Source organism: Mobula birostris, chromosome 14, assembly GCF_030028105.1.
Source record: "Mobula birostris isolate sMobBir1 chromosome 14, sMobBir1.hap1, whole genome shotgun sequence".
Classification (NCBI taxonomy): domain Eukaryota; kingdom Metazoa; phylum Chordata; class Chondrichthyes; order Myliobatiformes; family Myliobatidae; genus Mobula; species Mobula birostris.
In genome coordinates this window covers 76,867,654-76,885,386 of record NC_092383.1, presented here as the reverse complement: position 1 = coordinate 76,885,386, position 17,733 = coordinate 76,867,654, and the positions used below count along the sequence as shown (strand labels likewise).

The window sequence follows — 17,733 nt, the reverse complement described above, 5'->3', positions numbered from 1 at the left end:
GGTTTAGTTGGATTTGAAGATTGGCAGATGGTTACTGCAGCTGTTAATTTAAACACCACCATTACCATGGCAACAAGAGTGTTGCACATTTAAGGTCCCAAGTCATTTGGCTGGCTTCAGGGTTCCCTGGGTAATGGTGCATCAAACCTGTACATCTCTTAATGTGAGTGCACAGTACAGAATATTGCCAATACTATAAAGATTCCTGTAGCGTACCTTTTCCGGATGAGAGATGTCCAAGGAGATTTTTGACTGTTGAAAATAGAGGGTAAACTGTGTTCATACAAAAACATTTGAAGTTAGAAATGAAATGTCTTTTAGGGCTGTTACTCCCTAATGTCATTAGTGGTGTTTAGGACCAGTTTTACCAAGCAGTAAATATAGTTGGTCTCTTTGCAACATCCAGTCCATCACTATATCTGGTTTGCACAATAAGAAGGTAGTGTAACACAAGAAGATAATGCTTCAAAAAGGTTGGGTACATGCGATGCAGTTTCCAAAAGTAAGTCTCAGATTTTTCTGGAAGTGTTTGAATCCATAGCCAACCAAACAGAGGTTGGGTGCAAGGGATCATCTCTGCCTGGTTTCAATACATCTATAAAATTCCTTTCAGCACAAAAAGCGGAGATTAATGTTATTTTTCACGTGTACTTCAGCACTTACAGTGAAATGTGTCATTTGCATTAAATCAGCAAGCGTTGTGCTGGAGATAGCTTGCATGTATCGCCATGCTTCTGGTGCCAACGTAGCATGCCCGCAGCTTGCTAACCAGTGCATCTTTGGAATGAGGGAGGAAACCGCAGCAATCAGAAGAAATCCATGAGGCCACAGGGAGAACGTGCAAACTCATTACAGACAGCAGCAGGAATCAAACCCTGCTCGGTGATTGCAGGCGCTGTAAATCTGTTGCGCTTTCAGAGCTACTGTGCCACCCCACGAGTCTACTGATGCTGCACTGGGGCCAGCAAGCTTGCTCTTCATTTCTGGACTGAAATGTGTGAGCTATTTGGAGATTGGCAGATTAACCAATGCCTTTTGCAGTCTGCCTCAGGTGGTGATAATGCATTTTAGGACATTTAATTTTACAACCATGAAGGTTTTTGAGGTATAATCAAAGGAAATGCTGCAATTAGTTTGAATATGAAGGTAGGAGTTCAGAACAGGAACATGCCACTCAGTGTCTCAAACCATTTTCACCATCCAATAAAGATGAGGGCTGATCTGACTGTAACCTCAACTCTGCATTCCTCTAGTAATCTTTCAACCCAGTGTTTATCAAAGATCTAACCAATTCTCCCTTCAAGAATATTCCAACTGCTCCCTGAAGAGTTCCCAAGACAGGCATAGTTAAATCTATCTTGTCAACCTTAAATGGACACTTACTCTTAAAAATGTAACCCCTGGTTTCAGATTTTCCCAAAGAAGAAACATCCTCAGCGCCTTCTCTTTCAAAGCTCCTCGGTGTTCCGTGTTTCAATCAAGTCACCTCCCACTGATCTTCAGCATATGTATAGATATTCTACCCACACTTTACTTCAGCCTGACCTTTCTAGATACAGTAAAATCTGGCATACATATGACTTTGGTGTCAGGCTGGCAGATTTTTCAGAACATTGTCATTTTTAAAGTTGCACTTCACCTAAACGCTAAAAAGACAGAGTACATGGCGTTTAACTGTGACGAAGGTACGCTCAAGACCGTTGAGAATGATACCATTAAGAAAGTCTTTGACTACAAGTACCTCGGGTCAAGAATGATAAGTTTGGAGAAGGACATAAAGATACGGAAGGCGCTGGCGTGGAGGGCTAGGAACGACATGAAGGAAATCTGGAAGTCAAACCTGACCAGAGGGCTTAAAAAGAGGATTTTCATAGCAGTCATTGAGTCCATTCTCACGTATGGATGCGAGACGTAGACACTCACCTAGTCTCTAGATGGTTGCTATACACGAATGCTCCGGATGGCTCTTGACGTGAGTTGGCAACAGCACACGACGAACGTCGAGCTTTATAACAACCTACTGATGCTCACCACTAAAATCGAGGCAAGAAGATTGCAGCTAGTGGGGCACTGTCTATGTCACCCCAAGCAACCTGCCAGCCTAGTCATCATATGGGAGCCCAAGCATGGGAGGATGAACTCTGGGTGCCCTCCCAAGACTATGGTCAACACGCTCCTAGAAGACAGTGGTGCAGCTAATGTAGATGAACTGAACACACTGAGGGAGAGGGAGAAGTGGAGAGTCAGTCACTGTGCCCGACGCCGGCCCCCAGGCCTGAGTCAACGTAGTAGTAGTAGTCACTTTTATTAATGAGCACCTTTAATTTCAGTTTTATTTAAATCTTACAGTATTAATTTCTAGTCATGGGAAGCAGGGTGAGTGGAAAACGAAGGCATCAAACGTGGTAAGGCAAGTGCTGAAGCAGAGAGGTTTCTAAATAGTCAGATAGTGAATTACATTTATTTTATCAATTCAGCAAAGCTTTTCTGAACTGGTTCCAGTACATTACATAATAAAATAAATACTGTTCATATTACACCAGATTTGGGCTGGACAGTATAACCACTGTATATTTTGATTACACTCACATTATGCAATACTAAAAATACACAAAAATCCTACTACTACTGGAATCTGAAATGGAAATGTTGCTAGAAATGGCTGGTCAGGCAGGATCTGTGGAGGGGAAAAAAATAATTGACATTTCAAATGACCCTGCAGCAGAACTGGAAAAGTGGGTTAACAAGTGTGTTTTAAATTGGGAAAAGGGACTCCATTTGTCCAAGTGACTTGATGCTTTTATTGATGTCTCGATGCACGTTTTCAATCCAAAACGTCATAATTCCTCCGGCCCTCCTTCCCCCAACTGTAGTTGTACCTTTGGCCCACCACATCAATGTGGCCCATCCATTCCCATTTGCCTGCATTTATTCCATATGCCATTATGCTCTGGTCATTCAAGTACAGTACTTATCAAGATGCCTTTGCAGGTTTGCTATTAAAATAAGATAACTTTATTTGTCATGTGTACATCGAACCAGGTTTGTGTCAACGGCCAACTTAGTCCGAGGATATGCAGGGGGCAGCCCACGAACATTGCCGTGCTTTCAGTGCCAATGTGGCATGTCCACAACTTACTAACCTATACTTTGGAATGTGGGAAGAAACTGGAGGACCTAGAGGAAACCCACACAGTCATAGGGAGAACATGCAAACTCCTTGCAGAGGGCAGCAGAAATTGAACCTTGATGAGCGCCAGCAAAAAGCTTTACCCTAACTATTACACAACTATGCCGCCCCTCCTTCTTTGGAAAGATCTAACTTTTGATCCCCTTTGTATCTCAAACTTTACCCTCAACTTTAGACAGGTCTACCTTAGGAAACGCATTGCTATCTACCCCATCTATGCGTCTAATAATTTTACATATATCTTTCCTGTGACCTCATGCCCTCCTTCAGCAAAAACAGAACTGATTTATCCAATCTCTCTGAAAACTCAAGAGCTCCAATCCAAGTAACATTCTTGTGAATCTTTTCTGCACCCTCTCTAGCTTAATATGTCCTTCCTGTAATCTGCTGACCAGAATTGCATACAATACTCCAACTGTGGCCTAACGAATGTTTTGTGAAATGGTCGTATGACTTCTTAACTCTTGTGTTCAGTGCCTCGGCCAATGAAGCAAACTTGTCATATGCCACCTTTACCACCCTGTCTGTGTTTCAGGGAAGTATGTACTTGTACCCCAGCAGTATTGCCTATTCACAATACTCCCTAGAGAATTTTCATTTACTGACCTTCCCTGGTTTAACTTTCCAAAATGCATCACTTTGAACTTCCGCCATATAATTGCCATCACAAAGAAGGCACAACATCACCTCTACTTACAAGTTTTCATAGCTTTGGCATGTCACCAGATTCTTCAACAGACTTCTATAGGTGCACAGCAGAGAGTATCCTAACTGGTTACTTCATAGCCTGCTATGGAAACTCCAGTGCCTGGGAACAGAAGACTTTATGGAAAGTGAATACAGTGAAGCCCTCCCCACCACCATTGAGCGTGCTTACACAGAGCGCTGCCACAAGAAAGCAGCATCCATCATCAAAAGCCCCCTCCATCCAGGCCATGCTCTCTTCTCATTACTACTATTGGGCAAGAGGAACAGAAGCTTTAGGTCCAAAGTCACTAGGTTCAGGAACATCTACTATCCTGCAGCCTTCAGGCTCCTGAACTGACATGGATAACTTCACTCACCACAACTCTGAACTGATTCTTCAACCTAGACCCACTTTCAAAGACCTTACAATTTATATTCCCAGTATTATATTTTATATATATTTATGTGTGTATATATATATATATATATATATATATATATATATATATACACACACACACAATTTGCCTTTTGCATATTGGTTGACTTTGTTCATGTATAGTAAATTCTGTTGTATTCCTTTATTTTCCTGTAAATGCCTGCAAGAAAATGAATCTCAAGGTATACATTTGTAATAAATATGACTTTGACTTTGTTAAATTTATTTCTGCCATTTTCTTGCCCACTTTCCCATTTCATCTATATTATCTTGTAACCTTCACTATGGTTCAAAAGTTCTGTTCACTGGTCAATTAAATTGTCATTTCTACTTGTATAGATGGATCTTGTGCTGTTCATTAGCATGTGGCATCCACTAATTTGCAGCATCTTGTTCAGCGTGGCCCATCGGGCTGAAGGGTCTGTTTGTTTTGTGCTGTATGACTGTCTTTACATGTCATGTTCTTGGAATCGGTAACTGTTTCAAACCCAAAAGGTAAACATTTTTAGTCCTTAAAAGGAACAAATTCTGGTTTGTAAACAGCTGCATGAGTGATGCATGGAAATGAAAGGTTTGCAATGGTGAATGCAGAAACCTATAATTTTATGTATTTTTAATTCTGTTACCAAGTGTTTCTGAAGACTAAGCTGTATTGTTCTTGAACTTTACGCATGAATCAGTTCTTCTGGCATGGCTCCAGTTCTTTGTGAAACCCACCCCTGCTTTATTAAACCCTATGGTATTGCCAAACATGCAAAGGTGGATTTGATCTTTGCCCATCATATTAACTCTTAAATGGATATATATTCTCATTTTCTCCGCCTGCTGTCATCTACATTTTTTGACATTTAAATACTTTTCCCTCAACTAATATCACAGCTGGATGTGCAGCCCTATTGGCTCTGCCTTGCACCATTCTCTCTACTTGGAATCATGCCCATTGCAAAGGCAGCTGATCCTTCGCTCAGCAGTAATTCTGAGTCAGAAGGTAATGGATTTGTTCTTCATTGCAGATATCCCTGGCAAGTGGTGATTAGTTTCAGACTGTGAATAGTGGGTTAACTCGAGCCTGAATTGATGGGAGCACACTGACTCTCCTCCCGTTTAAACCTGATACCTACTTTCAACTGCTTATAGCTATTGAAAGGATGGAGTTGAGCCAACGGATTGTCTCTTACTTTTTTTTTAAAGTTACCAATCCATCTCTTATTGATGGAATTATGTAACTTAGGAGATTCATGTTATTTGGGACACATTGGGGTCAGGATATTTTGACCCAATTAAGCGGCTGCTCATATTAGGCCCAGTTTCATGGGAGTAGTTTTAAAAAAGTGCATTTTAAAGAAGATAGTACTGTTTAACAGAGGAACAAATTATTTAAATGAAAACAGAACAATTTAGATACCTAATACTACTACAGTACTATAAAACTATTAGCTCCTAATACTTGTGGATAAATTCATCCGTGCTATGTTCTTTTAACTGTAAATGAGCAAAATCAGTGCAGACACCTACCTAGTGCAGGTAATGAATTGCCTTCATATGATGCTTTTGACGATTGGACCCTCCAAATCTTCATTTTCACTTCCAGTCATTTCTGGCATCTCCAAGCCCGAATGACCATAAGGCATAGGAGCAGAACGAGGCCATTTGGCCCTTCGAGTCTGCTCCACCATTTCATCATAGCTGATTCATTTCCCTCTCACCCCAATTCTTCTGCCTTCTCCCCATAACGTTTCAATTCCCAATAACCAAGAACCTTTCAACTTCTGCCTTAAATGCACCTAGTGACCTGGCCTCCATAGCTGCCTGTGGCAATGAGTTCATCAGATTCACCACACTATGGCTAAAGAAATTCCTCCTCATCCCTTCTACATGGATGTCCCTCTATTTTGAGACTGTGCCTTCTGGACATAGACTTCCCCGCCAAAGGAAACAGTCCTCTTCACATCCACTTAATCTAGGTCATCCAATATTCAAAAGGTTTCAGTGAGACCTCCCCTGCATTCTTCTAAATTCCAGCAAGTACAGGCCCAGAGCCTTCAATCACTGCTCATATGATAACTCTTTCATTTCTGGAATCATTCTCATGAATCTCCTCTGAACCCTCTCTAATGTCAGGACATTCTTTCTTAGATAAGAGGCCCAAAACACATACATATATACACGCACACACTGGATTCTGGTTAATTGGTTCATTGGCGTTGCTACTTATTGGGGACAATTCTTAAAGAACAAAAACTATTCAAGAAAGTAGCTGAGATTTCCTATGCCACATAATTGGGACAGGTTCCGGCCAGTTTTTAAACTAGAGGCAGTCTTGAGCTTGCGTAGCCATTAAACACTACACTGCTAAAAGTGAACAGTTTTTAAATAGCAGCCTTTGTATGTATTTCTGTTCAAAAAGCACTGATTTTGTCACTGATAGTTGGCAAGAAATAAGCAGTAATATAATTCAAAACTGTTTTGGTCTCTGTGCTTTCAACCATCCATGCTTGGAGATGCTGGTAGTGGCTGTGAGTAAAAATGAAACTATTTCACTAATTCAAGTTGGGAGGTATGCAATCTTGAATGTTACAATGAAAATGAAGATTTTGAGTTGTTGAGAACATTGTATGAAGGCAGTCCGTTATCTGCACTTGATGTCTGCGCTGATTTTATTCCTTTTTGTTTATTGCTAGTTACTCTGGCAATTAGGGCAGCAATGAAGGTCCTCCATCATTATGCTATTAGCTTCCCTTTGGTTTCCACTACTGTCAGGCATGCGAGTCCTGGGTAGACTCAAGAATATCATCACACTCAGATAGAACATAGAATAGTACAGCACAGTACAGGCCCTTCAGCCCACAATGTTGTGCCAACCCTTAAACCCTGCCTCCTATATAACCCCCACCTTAAATTCCTCCATATACCTGTCTAGTAGTCTCTTAAATTTCACTAGTGTATCTGCCTCCACCACTGACTCAGGCAGTGCATTCCACACACCAACCACTCTCTGAGTAAAAAACCTTCCTCTAATATCCCCCTTGAACTTCTCACCCCTTACCTTAAAGCCATGTCCTCTTGTATTGAGCAGTGGTGCCCTGGGGAAGAGGCGCTGGCTATCAACTCCATCTATTCCTCTTATTATCTTGTACACCTCTATCATGTCTCCTCTCATCTTTCTTCTCTCCAAAGAGTAAATCCCTAGCTCCCTTAATCTCTGATCATAATGCATACTCTCTAAACCAGGCAGCATCCTGGTAAATCTCCTCTGTACCCTTTCCAATGCTTCCACATCCTTCCTATAGTGAGGTGACCAGAACTGGACACAGTACTCCAACTGTGGCCTAACCAAAGTTTTATAGAGCTGCACCATTACATCGTGACTCTTAAACTCTATCCCTCGACTTATGAAAGCTGACACCCCATAAGCTTTCTTAACTACCCTATCCACCTGTGAGGCAACTTTCAGGGATCTGTGGACATGTACCCCCAGATCCCTCTGCTCGTCCACACTTCCAAGTATCCTGCCACTTACTTTATACTCTGCCTTGGAGTTTGTCCTTCCAAAGTGTACCACCTCACACTTCTCCAGGTTGAACTCCATCAGCCGCTTCTCAACCCACTTCTGCATCCTATCAATGTCTCTGCAATCTTTGACAATCCTCCACACTATCCACAACAGCTTGTGTCATCTGCAAACTTGCCAACCCACCCTTCTACCCCCACATCCAGGTCGTTAATAAAAATCACGAAAAGTAGAGGTCCCAGAACTGATTCTTGTGGGACACCACTAGTCACAACCCTCCAATCCGAATGTATTCTCTCCACCACGATCCTCTGCTTTCTGCAGGCAAGCCAATTCTGAATCCACCTGGCCAAACTTCCCTGGATCCCATGCCTTCTGACTTTCTGAATAAGCCCACCATGTGGAACCTTGTCAAATGCCTTACTAAAATCCATGTAGATCACATGCACTGCACTACCCTCATCTATATGCCTGGTCACCTCCTCAAAGAACTCTATCAGGCTTGTTAGACACGATCTGCCCTTCACAAAGCCATGCTGACTGTTCCTGATCAGACCATGATTCCTTAAATGCCCATAGATCCTATCTCTAAGAAACTTTTCCAACAGCTTTCCCACCACAGACTTAAAGCTCACTGGTCTATAATTACTCGGACTATCCCTACTACCTTTTTTTGAACAAGGGGACAACTTTCGCCTCCCTCCAATCCTCCAGTACCATTCCTGTGGACAACGAGGACATAATGATCCTAGCCAGAGGTTCAGCAATCTCTTCCCTCGCCTCGTGGAGCAGCCTGGGGAATATTCCGTCAGGCCCTAGGGACTTATCCATCCTAATGTATTTTAACAACTCCAACACCACTTCTCCCTTAATACCAACATGCTCCAGAACATCAACCTCACTCATATTGTCCTCACCATCATCAAGTTCCCTCTCATTGGGGAATACCGAAGAGAAGTATTCATTGAGGACCTCAGTCACTTCCACGGCCTCCAGGCACATCTTCCCACCTTTATCTCTAATTGGTCCTACCTGCACTCCTGTCATCCTTTTGTTCTTCACATAATTGAGGAATGCCTTGGTGTTTTCCTTTACCCTACTCACCAAGGCCTTCTCATGCCCCCTTCTTAAGCTCCTTTCTTGCTACCCTATATTCCTCAATAGACCCATCTGATCTTTGCTTCCTAAGCCTCATGTATGCTGCCTTCTTCCACCTGACTAGATTTTCCACCTCACTTGTCACCCATGGTTCTTTCACCCTACCATTCTTTATCTTCCTCACCGGGACAAATTTATCCCTAACATCCTGCAAGAGATCCCTAAACATCGACCACATTTCCATAATACATTTCCCTGCAAAAGCATCATCCCAATTTGCACCCGCAAGTTCTAGCCTTATAGCCTCATAATTTGCCCTTCCCCAATTAAAAATTTTCCTGCCCTCTCTGATTCTGTCCTTTTGCATGATAATGCTAAAGACCAGGGAGTGGTGGTCAGTGTCCCCCAGATGCTCACCCACTGAGAGATCTGTGACCTGACCCGGTTCATTTCCTAATATTAGATCTAGTATGGTATTCCCCCTAGTCAGCCTGTCAACATACCATGACAGGAATCCGTCCTGGACACAATTAACAAACACTGCCCCATCTAAACCCTTGGAACTAATGAGGTGCTGATCAATATTAGGGAAGTTAGTCACCCATGATAACCCTGTTATTTTTGCACCTTTCCAAATTCTGCCTCCCAATCTGCTCCTCGATATTTCTGCTGCTACCAGGGGGCCTATAGAATACTCCCAGTAGAGTAACTGCTCCCTTCCTGTTCCTGACTTCTACCCATACTGACTCAAAAGAGGATCCTGCTACATTACCCACCCTTTCTGTAGCCGTAATAGTATCCCTGACCAATAATGCCACCCCGCTTCCCCTTTTCCACCCTCTCTATCCCTTTTAAAGCACTGAAATCCAGGAATATTGAGAATCCATTCCTGCCCTGGTGCCAGCTAAGTCTCTGTAATGGCCACTACATCATAATTCCATGTATGTATCCAAGCTCTCAGTTCATCACCTTTATTCCTGATGCTTCTTGCATTGAAGTACACGCACTTTAGCCCTTCTACCTTACTACCTTTACACCCTTTATTCTGCTTCTCTGTCCTCAAAGCCTCTTTATATGTTAGATCTGGCTTTACTCCATGCACTTCTTCCACTGCTCTATCGCTCCGGGTCCCATCCCCCTTGCAAATTAGTTTAAACCCTCCTGAACCATGCTAGCAAACCTACCTGCAAGGATATTGCTGCCCCTGGAGTTCAGGTACAACCCATCCAATCTGTACAGGTCCCACCTTCCCCAGAAGAGATCGCAATGATCCAAAAATCTAAAAAGATGTAGAAGTATTCTTCATTGCTGTTTCCATAACAACAATTTGGTTTTTACCAGTCAAGGTAGATGGCCCTGAGCTGTCCCTACTACCTACTCCTCCCCTCCCCCCACCAAACCCGTGGACCACTCTTAGTCTAGCCCTCTTAGAATTTGTTCATTTACAGTCAGCGTGTTGATTGTCCGTTGTTTCTGATGATAGTGAAATCGGTGTGGGAGAGTTTTTAAAGTGGAAAGCCGTTACAGTGCGACAGCTTCACTCTCTTGGAAGTCTGAGTCCAGCGGTATGAGCACAAACTGAGGTCTTTCGTGGTTGCAGTGGATATCCATGACAACTTCTGTGCCTCATCGTGCCTTTCACTCTCCACGCTGTGTTGCAGAACCGCTGTCATGGCTATTGGAATTCACAATTAATCTCATCTGCCCAGACTGCTGGAGCTAACTTCACATGCTAGGACAGGTGCCCCTATTTCTCTGCGATATGAGGCCTGTTGACTAGTCTTACTCGGTTTGAACCGCGTGTCAAAGTGGTGTAACATAAGAACACAAGAAATAGGAGCAGGAGTAGGCCTTCTGGTCCATTGAGCCTGCTCCACTATTCAATAAGATCATGGCTGATCTGGCCATAGACTCATCTCCACCACCTGCCTTTCCCCCACAACCCTTAATTTCCCTACTATGCAAAAATCTATCCAACCTCGTCTTAAGTATATTTACTGAGGTAGCCTCCATTGCTTCGTTGGGCAGAGAATTCCACAGATTCACCACTCTCTGGGTAAAGCAGTTCCTCCTCATCTCCATCCCAGATTTACTCCCCCGAATATTGAGGCTATGTCCCATAGTTCTAGTCTCACCTACCAGTGGAAACAACTTTTCTGCCTCAATCTTATCTATGCTGCTCATAATTTTATTTTTCTGAGATCCCCTCTCATTCTTCTGAATTCCAGCGAGTACAGTTCCAGGCGACTCACTCTCTCCTCATAGTCTTAACCCCCTTAATCTCTGGGATCAATCTGGTGTACCACCTCTGCGCCACCTCCAAAGCCAGTATATCCTACCTGAAGTAAAGAGACCAGAACTGCATACAGTACTCCAGGTGCAGCCTCACCAGTATACTGTACATTTGTAGCATAGCCTCCCTGCTCTGGTGACTGGGGTGTGGCTGCTGTCCTGTGCAAACAGCTACTTAGAGCCACAGGTGAGAGCTGAGTGTCCAGTGGGCAACAAAGGTGAGTGAGCTACCCCAGAATGGACACAAGTCTCTTCACCAGAGGAGTTACCCTCTCCCCCCACCCTGGACACTCCATACATAGCAGCGTGCAATGCCATGAATCCCTCCGTTTGTCTTCTTTTTAATACCTTTTTAACTATTTCCATGAAACTTCAGTTCATTGGGGGCAGCCACTTAATTGGGCCAAAATTACTGGCCCTAGTGTGTGTGTGTATCTTATGTATGTGTGTATAAAACTGAGTGGAAGATTTACTCTATGGTGCCGCTTACTGTCTGGAGCTTGTAACTGCATTATTACAGACAATTGCAAGATTTCAATTCATAAGCTGTTTAATTGGAGAGTCAACGTAGTGACAATAGTGCACAGAAATTTATAAAAGTTATCATTCAGTTTCCCTTGAATATTGCCAAGGGTGTACAACACCTGCCCCATGGGACATTTCCATCTGTTTTGCCTCAGCATGCAACAAGCTACCTGCTTAAACTTTGCCACCAACATTTGCATGTGGTAAATTAATCACTGAAAGTACTTTCTGACTAGCAAAAGAATTTGAATATCTGTGCACGTCTCAGACATTCAGAGAATTTGTAATAAGACTATAAGACAAAGGAGCAGAACTGGACCATTTGGCCCATCAACTCTGCTTCGTTATTCTATCGTGGCTAATTTATTATCCTTGTCAATCCCATTCTCCTGCCTTCTTCCCGTAACCTTTGATGCTCTTCCTAAGGAGGAGGAGAAGATGGCAACGCAACAGCAGTGTGCGCAGCCTCTCCGGTGATTGATATCTGTAATCTGTCAAGTAGGGGATCGTGCACAATTCTGATTTGATGGAGACGGACGTGAGAGTACAGAGGAACATCACGAAAACTTCTGAAATGCCCGCTTCGCTGCCTCTGCTACTGTGTGGTGACCAGAATCTCCGGAGCAGAAGGCCCCGAATCCTCGGCTTTGCGTGTTTCAGCAGCTGGGGTGAGGTTGAAGGCGCTCGGCAGAGGATGGTGCTCAGGAGGCTGTATCAGAGGGGCTTGTCGGAGGCTCGAAGTTTTCGGACGGATGGACTCGGTGCCGGCTGTGGTCGGCTGCTTCCAAGGCATCGGCAAGTTGACGGTGCCTGGAGGTTTATGGCAGGGAGTTTCTCCCTTTTGCCACCTGCTATCAGGGACTCGGGAGTCGATCAACTCGGGACCTTTAGGCTATTTTTACCGTGCCCATGGTCTGCTCTTCAAATTATGGTATTGTTTTGCACTGCTGTAACTATATGTTAAAATTATGTGGTTCTGTCAGTGTTGGTCTTTGGTTTGTCCTGTTTTCTGTGATATCACTCTGGAAAAACATTGTATCAATTCTTAATGCATGTATGCATTTCTAAATGACAATAAAAGAGAACTGAGTGTTCTCATAATCTAATCTAATCTAAAAATCAAGAATCCATCAACCTCCACTTTAAATATACATAATGACTTGGCTTCCAAAGCCTGCTGTGGTAATGAATTCCACAGATTCTCTGGCTAAAGAAATTCCTCCTCATCCTTGATCTAGAGGGATGTCCTTCTTTTTGGAGGCTGTGCCCTCTCGTCCTAGACCCCCCTACTGTAGGAAATATCCTCTCTACATCCACTCTATCTAGACCTTTCAATATTCGTTAGGTTTTGATGAGATCCCCCTCATTCTTCTAAACTCCAGCAAGTACAGGCACATAGACATCAAACGTTCCTCATGTGTTAACCCTTTCATTCATCCTTTCACATAATATATATTTTCATACTTGTTTAGTATAGCTAACAAATTATTTTTAATAAACCCAAGCATTGGAAACCACTTAAGCAATTAATTTAAAGCTCCTGGGAGCCTGTTGTCTTCTGAAGCAAGTGGAGGCTATCAGATCTACTACAGATTCAGTGCATATTTTCATTTTTAGCACTGGAAATGGGAGCCAGAGGGGAGTTCACAGCTTTTAGGAAGATTTTAATGGGCCTGATTGTTAACTTTTTTTGTCTCCACAGATTCTGGTAGACATTATTTCTAGCCTTTTCAGTTTTCCCCAGATTTCCAGCACCTGCAATCTTGTTTTACAACTAATGGTATTAAGAGTACGAACATTGAATCTATGATTTGAATTTGAAATCTGCTCCAGAAATGCTATTGGGCTGAAGTGAGCTTAATGTTTAGTTTACTCCAGTGAAAGTTCTAATTGGAAATATTCAGTCATGGAAACCTTTATGTTTATACAGATTTGACTTGAAAGCTGAAAGCTAGAAATCTTTGTTAGGAAGTTACAAATAAATAAAATGAATTGTGCTTTTTTTTCTCATTTGCATGGATCTTGGAGTTTTTCTCTTTGCAAAATTGAAATAAATGGTCCTGATGGTTTCTGGGATTATTACGGCATTTATTTAATGGCATTCCACAGACAGGGGACTTGTTTACTTGTGGGAGTGCTAAACTGAAGATGAAAGAATATTGCACATTGCTAGCTCATTTATTGTGTAACATGCAAGTATTTGGTAGCTTTTTACCAGACTGACTGGTTATACAATTTAATGAATTGCATTCTGGCATTGTTCCATTTGGAGGGAGTGTCATAACATGTGATTTCTGTTTTCAAAAACAAATCCTTACAAACATTTTCAGAAAATTGTTTAGTACTCACTAAAACAATCTGATCTTGTGATCATACAATAGCTTCTCCTTAGGCGTAAGTGCACCTCTGCCTATGCACTGTTACTGGGTGAATGCCCCTGAATTCTGCCTGAGGCAGTTAACACATTTCAGACGGCTGGCGTAAATCCAGCAATATGCGTTACTACTTCATTTTCGTAGTTACCAATCATTTAATGTGACATCAAAAGCATTCTTCCTGTTTGAGTCCTTGGGTGAATCTCAATGACACTCTGAAAGGGAAGTGTGTGTATTACCAAGTTATTTGTATAGCATCACAAAGACACAGTAGTAGCATGTGAACCACGATGAGTTGGTGTGCTTAATTTGAACAGATGCTCTGCTTTTCACAGACTGACTTTGAGAATGATTCACAGTTTATCCCTGTTGTGAAGGGATGAATGATTCTGGATTCAATGTCAGCTGTGGCTCAATGTCTAACACTCTTTCTGAACCAGAATATTGTGGGCTCGAGTCTCACTCAGTGACCCAAGCGCAGAAGGCTAGGCTGACATTCCATTGTGGCATAGGCAGAGTACTTCACTGTTAGACCAGAGGTTAAATCAGTTTGTTTCAAGACTGTACTTGGATGAAATCCTAACACTTTTAGAAGCATTTGTCATTTGCTGTTAAATCTAAAACATCATAGGATGTTATTTTTCTTGGGGTTCCAGTTCTTCACCTGGGTGTCTAACTGATGCCATGGTAGGGTGTGGTTACCGTTACACTTTTATTACAGCTTGGTGCATTTTGGCATTCAGAGTTCAATTCCAGCCCTGTCTGTATGGAGTTTGTATGTTCTTCCCTGAACCCATATGGGTTTCTTCCAGGTTTTGTGGTTTCCTCACACAGTCCAAAGATGTACTGGTTAGTCAGTTAATCGGTCATTGTAAATTGTCCTGTGATTAGGCCACTGATAACTATGTGGTTTGCTGGGCAGTACAAAGAACCTGTTCCATGCTGCATCTCTAAATAAAAGAAGACTTGCCATTAAATATCCTGTGGATGCTCAGAGGTTTGCCGTTGACCAGTGTAAACTTTACATTGTTGAAAGACACATGCCAGGAGTTTACTGGAATATTCCTTTGCTTGCTAGAATGAGCACAGCTCCTCATCTGAAGGTGCAGAGCTTATTCCCATTTGATAGAGTATTTAGCCAACTTTTTGTTGACCCAGAATGTAGTCAGTACCACAGTGTGTAATTTTTGCAAAACATGCTGCAGCAGCTTGGCAAGGTCATAAGACCATATGGTCACTTCAACAGCGTCTCCTAAACTGACTCTTCGCTCAAAGGGCAATGGAAGAAAACTCTATGATGTCTTCCAAGTTGGGCATTGCCCTCAGCACTTCCCTTTTACACTGGGCCAAAATGGTTTTCCCATCCAGTAGCTGGGAGTAGAAGTTGTGTAAATAGATGATTAGTCTCATAAATGCTTCGTATGGGTAATATGGGAGAAGCAAATCTTTGAGCAATTTGTAATGCTCAGTATCCTGACTGGGGTTGAAGCTGATATGAATTACAGCATCCCAGCTGGCCCTCCTGCTATGCAACATGAGTTAATTCGCTCCCAGTTGTGGTGCTGACTACATCTGGATCAATAAAAATTGGCTGCAGACCCTTTCCAGATGGAACATGTGTTTAGGGTGGTTTGGAATGGTGAGTAGGGATTGGTAATATGAGAGAAATGGAGAACAGTACCAATCGGTGGTATGGTTGACACACATTCTATGTATATTGAGATGGTGCCAGTCTCTAATGTGAGCAGTTAAGTGCTTCACTGCGAGCATTAGGCAGCTTGTAACAAGCCTGCATGTCCCTATGGATTGAGCCTTGTCTCCTTGAAATATGATTTTCTGCAGTGGGATGCAGTCAGTGGATTACACATGTTTGATTTTAATTTGTTTTAGTAATTTGTATGTTTTGAAATTATGAGCACCAAATCTTTAATCTTGTAAAATGGGTAGAATTTACTTGATGTGGCTAATACTACAGAAATATTAGCGTTTAAATGTGACTATTTCGAATCAGTCGCGTTTCTCTGTGGAACTTAATAGTACGTATACATTCATCTTGAGTGTCTAATAATTTGGAATCAGCGATAAAATACTGCTTAATTGCATGATTTGTGTGTTTTTTTTCTTCCTCTTGTGTTGGTATTTTTATTTTTTTCCTTAATTGGGTTCTTTCTGGTTTCTTGCTTCTGGCTACCTGTAAGCAAACACATCTCAATTTATACATTCTTTGCTAATAAGTATACTTTTGAATACAATAGAAAACGCCACATCAGGCAAACCAAATTGCTATACCTTGGGGATCTCAGTCTTTGAAGGGTCCAGTGCAAATTTTAGCCAAAAGCAGGAGAAATCCAATCTGGTTCATTACAGTTGAAAAGAATTATCGCATTCCTTCAGTCCATCAAGGGGACGTATTTAGCACCACGTGACATTTTCACATGACGCAGGGGGGTTCCCCCATTGCTGTTCGTTACAAAGGCTGTGATGTAACCACGTTCTAACTGTCTATCATCTTGTGTTCGCAGCGTACGTGTGAAGCATCTTAAGCACATCATATTAATTCGGTGGGGGTGTTGGCGAGCATAAAACTTATTCAGTACCACAAAGGTGAAAAATAAATTCTCGATCATTTGTGCCAGATTTCGATGGTGGAATCTGTGGTACATCGAATGAGAGACGTATGAAAGAAGATTTAATAATCCTTTTCAGTACCACAAAGGTGAAAAATAAATTCTCGAGCATTTGCGCCAGATTTCGGTGGTGGAATCTGTGGTACATCGAATGAGAGACGTATCAAAGAAGGTTTAATAACGCTTTTGACAGCGCATGCTCAGGCGCTTCACTGGCCTCAACAGACAGACCTGTCACCAAACGGATTTCAATTCTTCTCTGACATTCTTGACGTCCGCACCCTGCTGTGTAATCCCAGATCCCGGGATACTTAGAGTGGGGGAGTGCAAACCTGGGATCTTGAAAAGTAAGAAACTGGTTTTATTCTATCCTGGAACTCCGTTTGTAGAGCTTGCTATCTGGATGATGGTCGGTTCTGAGTGAGCACTTTATCTTCTCGCTGTCCATTGTATTTGCGTTTGTAAAAGATGCACGCTGGCTAATGTCTAAATCCAAACCCGGTTTAACATGCCGAGCTTTGAAGAACATGTTGTGAGTGACTGGATGCAGGACAGTTCAGGGAAGCTGCGAAGTTAATTTCAATTGAGATGAGTCCGAGAGACCCAGGTTAAATTTAATCTTGAGTCAACGTCCAACATAAAGCTGGGGAGGTGAGTGAGTCTTCTATGGGATCGACGGAACATAGAAGATGCAGACTAGGAGAAAATATTCAGAATGGTCTGTGCATCTGCTTAATGTACGGCCAAAGCAAGTAGGAATGTCATTCGCTTTTCTGCTCTGATACTCTTCTGACTGTGTTACTACCGCATTTAACTGGGGTTGTACACAGTTCTAACGGTACTGGTCTCTGGGTGTGGACCTGTTCCTAGTAGTAGCCGTGCTCAGGGCTGGAGTGTAATGGTGCCATATTAAAGCGGCTTCTTAATTCCGCCCCCACCCCCAACCACCAACCACAGTTAATCATTTTTATTTGTGAAAGGGCTGTTCA

General features: G+C 42.5%; 1 protein-coding gene and 1 long non-coding RNA gene across 6 annotated transcripts in view; one reads left to right on the top strand and one right to left on the bottom strand.

Moving 5' to 3' along the window:
- Positions 1–17,056, bottom strand: part of LOC140209995 (uncharacterized) — a 34,886-nt gene extending 17,830 nt beyond the window's left edge. The window contains exon 1 of the long non-coding RNA XR_011889119.1: positions 16,407–17,056. This is a non-coding gene — a long non-coding RNA (uncharacterized lncRNA). The remainder of the gene's footprint in view (positions 1–16,406) is intronic.
- magi3a (membrane associated guanylate kinase, WW and PDZ domain containing 3a) overlaps positions 1–17,733 on the top strand; it is a 142,695-nt gene that overhangs the window by 55,811 nt on the left and 69,151 nt on the right. The window contains exon 1 of one of the 5 annotated variants that reach the window (XM_072278709.1): positions 16,699–17,091. The exons of the other annotated variants lie outside the window; for them this stretch is intronic. Within the exon in view, the coding sequence (XP_072134810.1) occupies positions 16,941–17,091 (151 nt within the window). The 5' untranslated portion in view covers positions 16,699–16,940. Of the gene's footprint in view, positions 1–16,698; positions 17,092–17,733 lie in introns of those variants that run through there. 5 annotated transcript variants of the gene reach the window in all.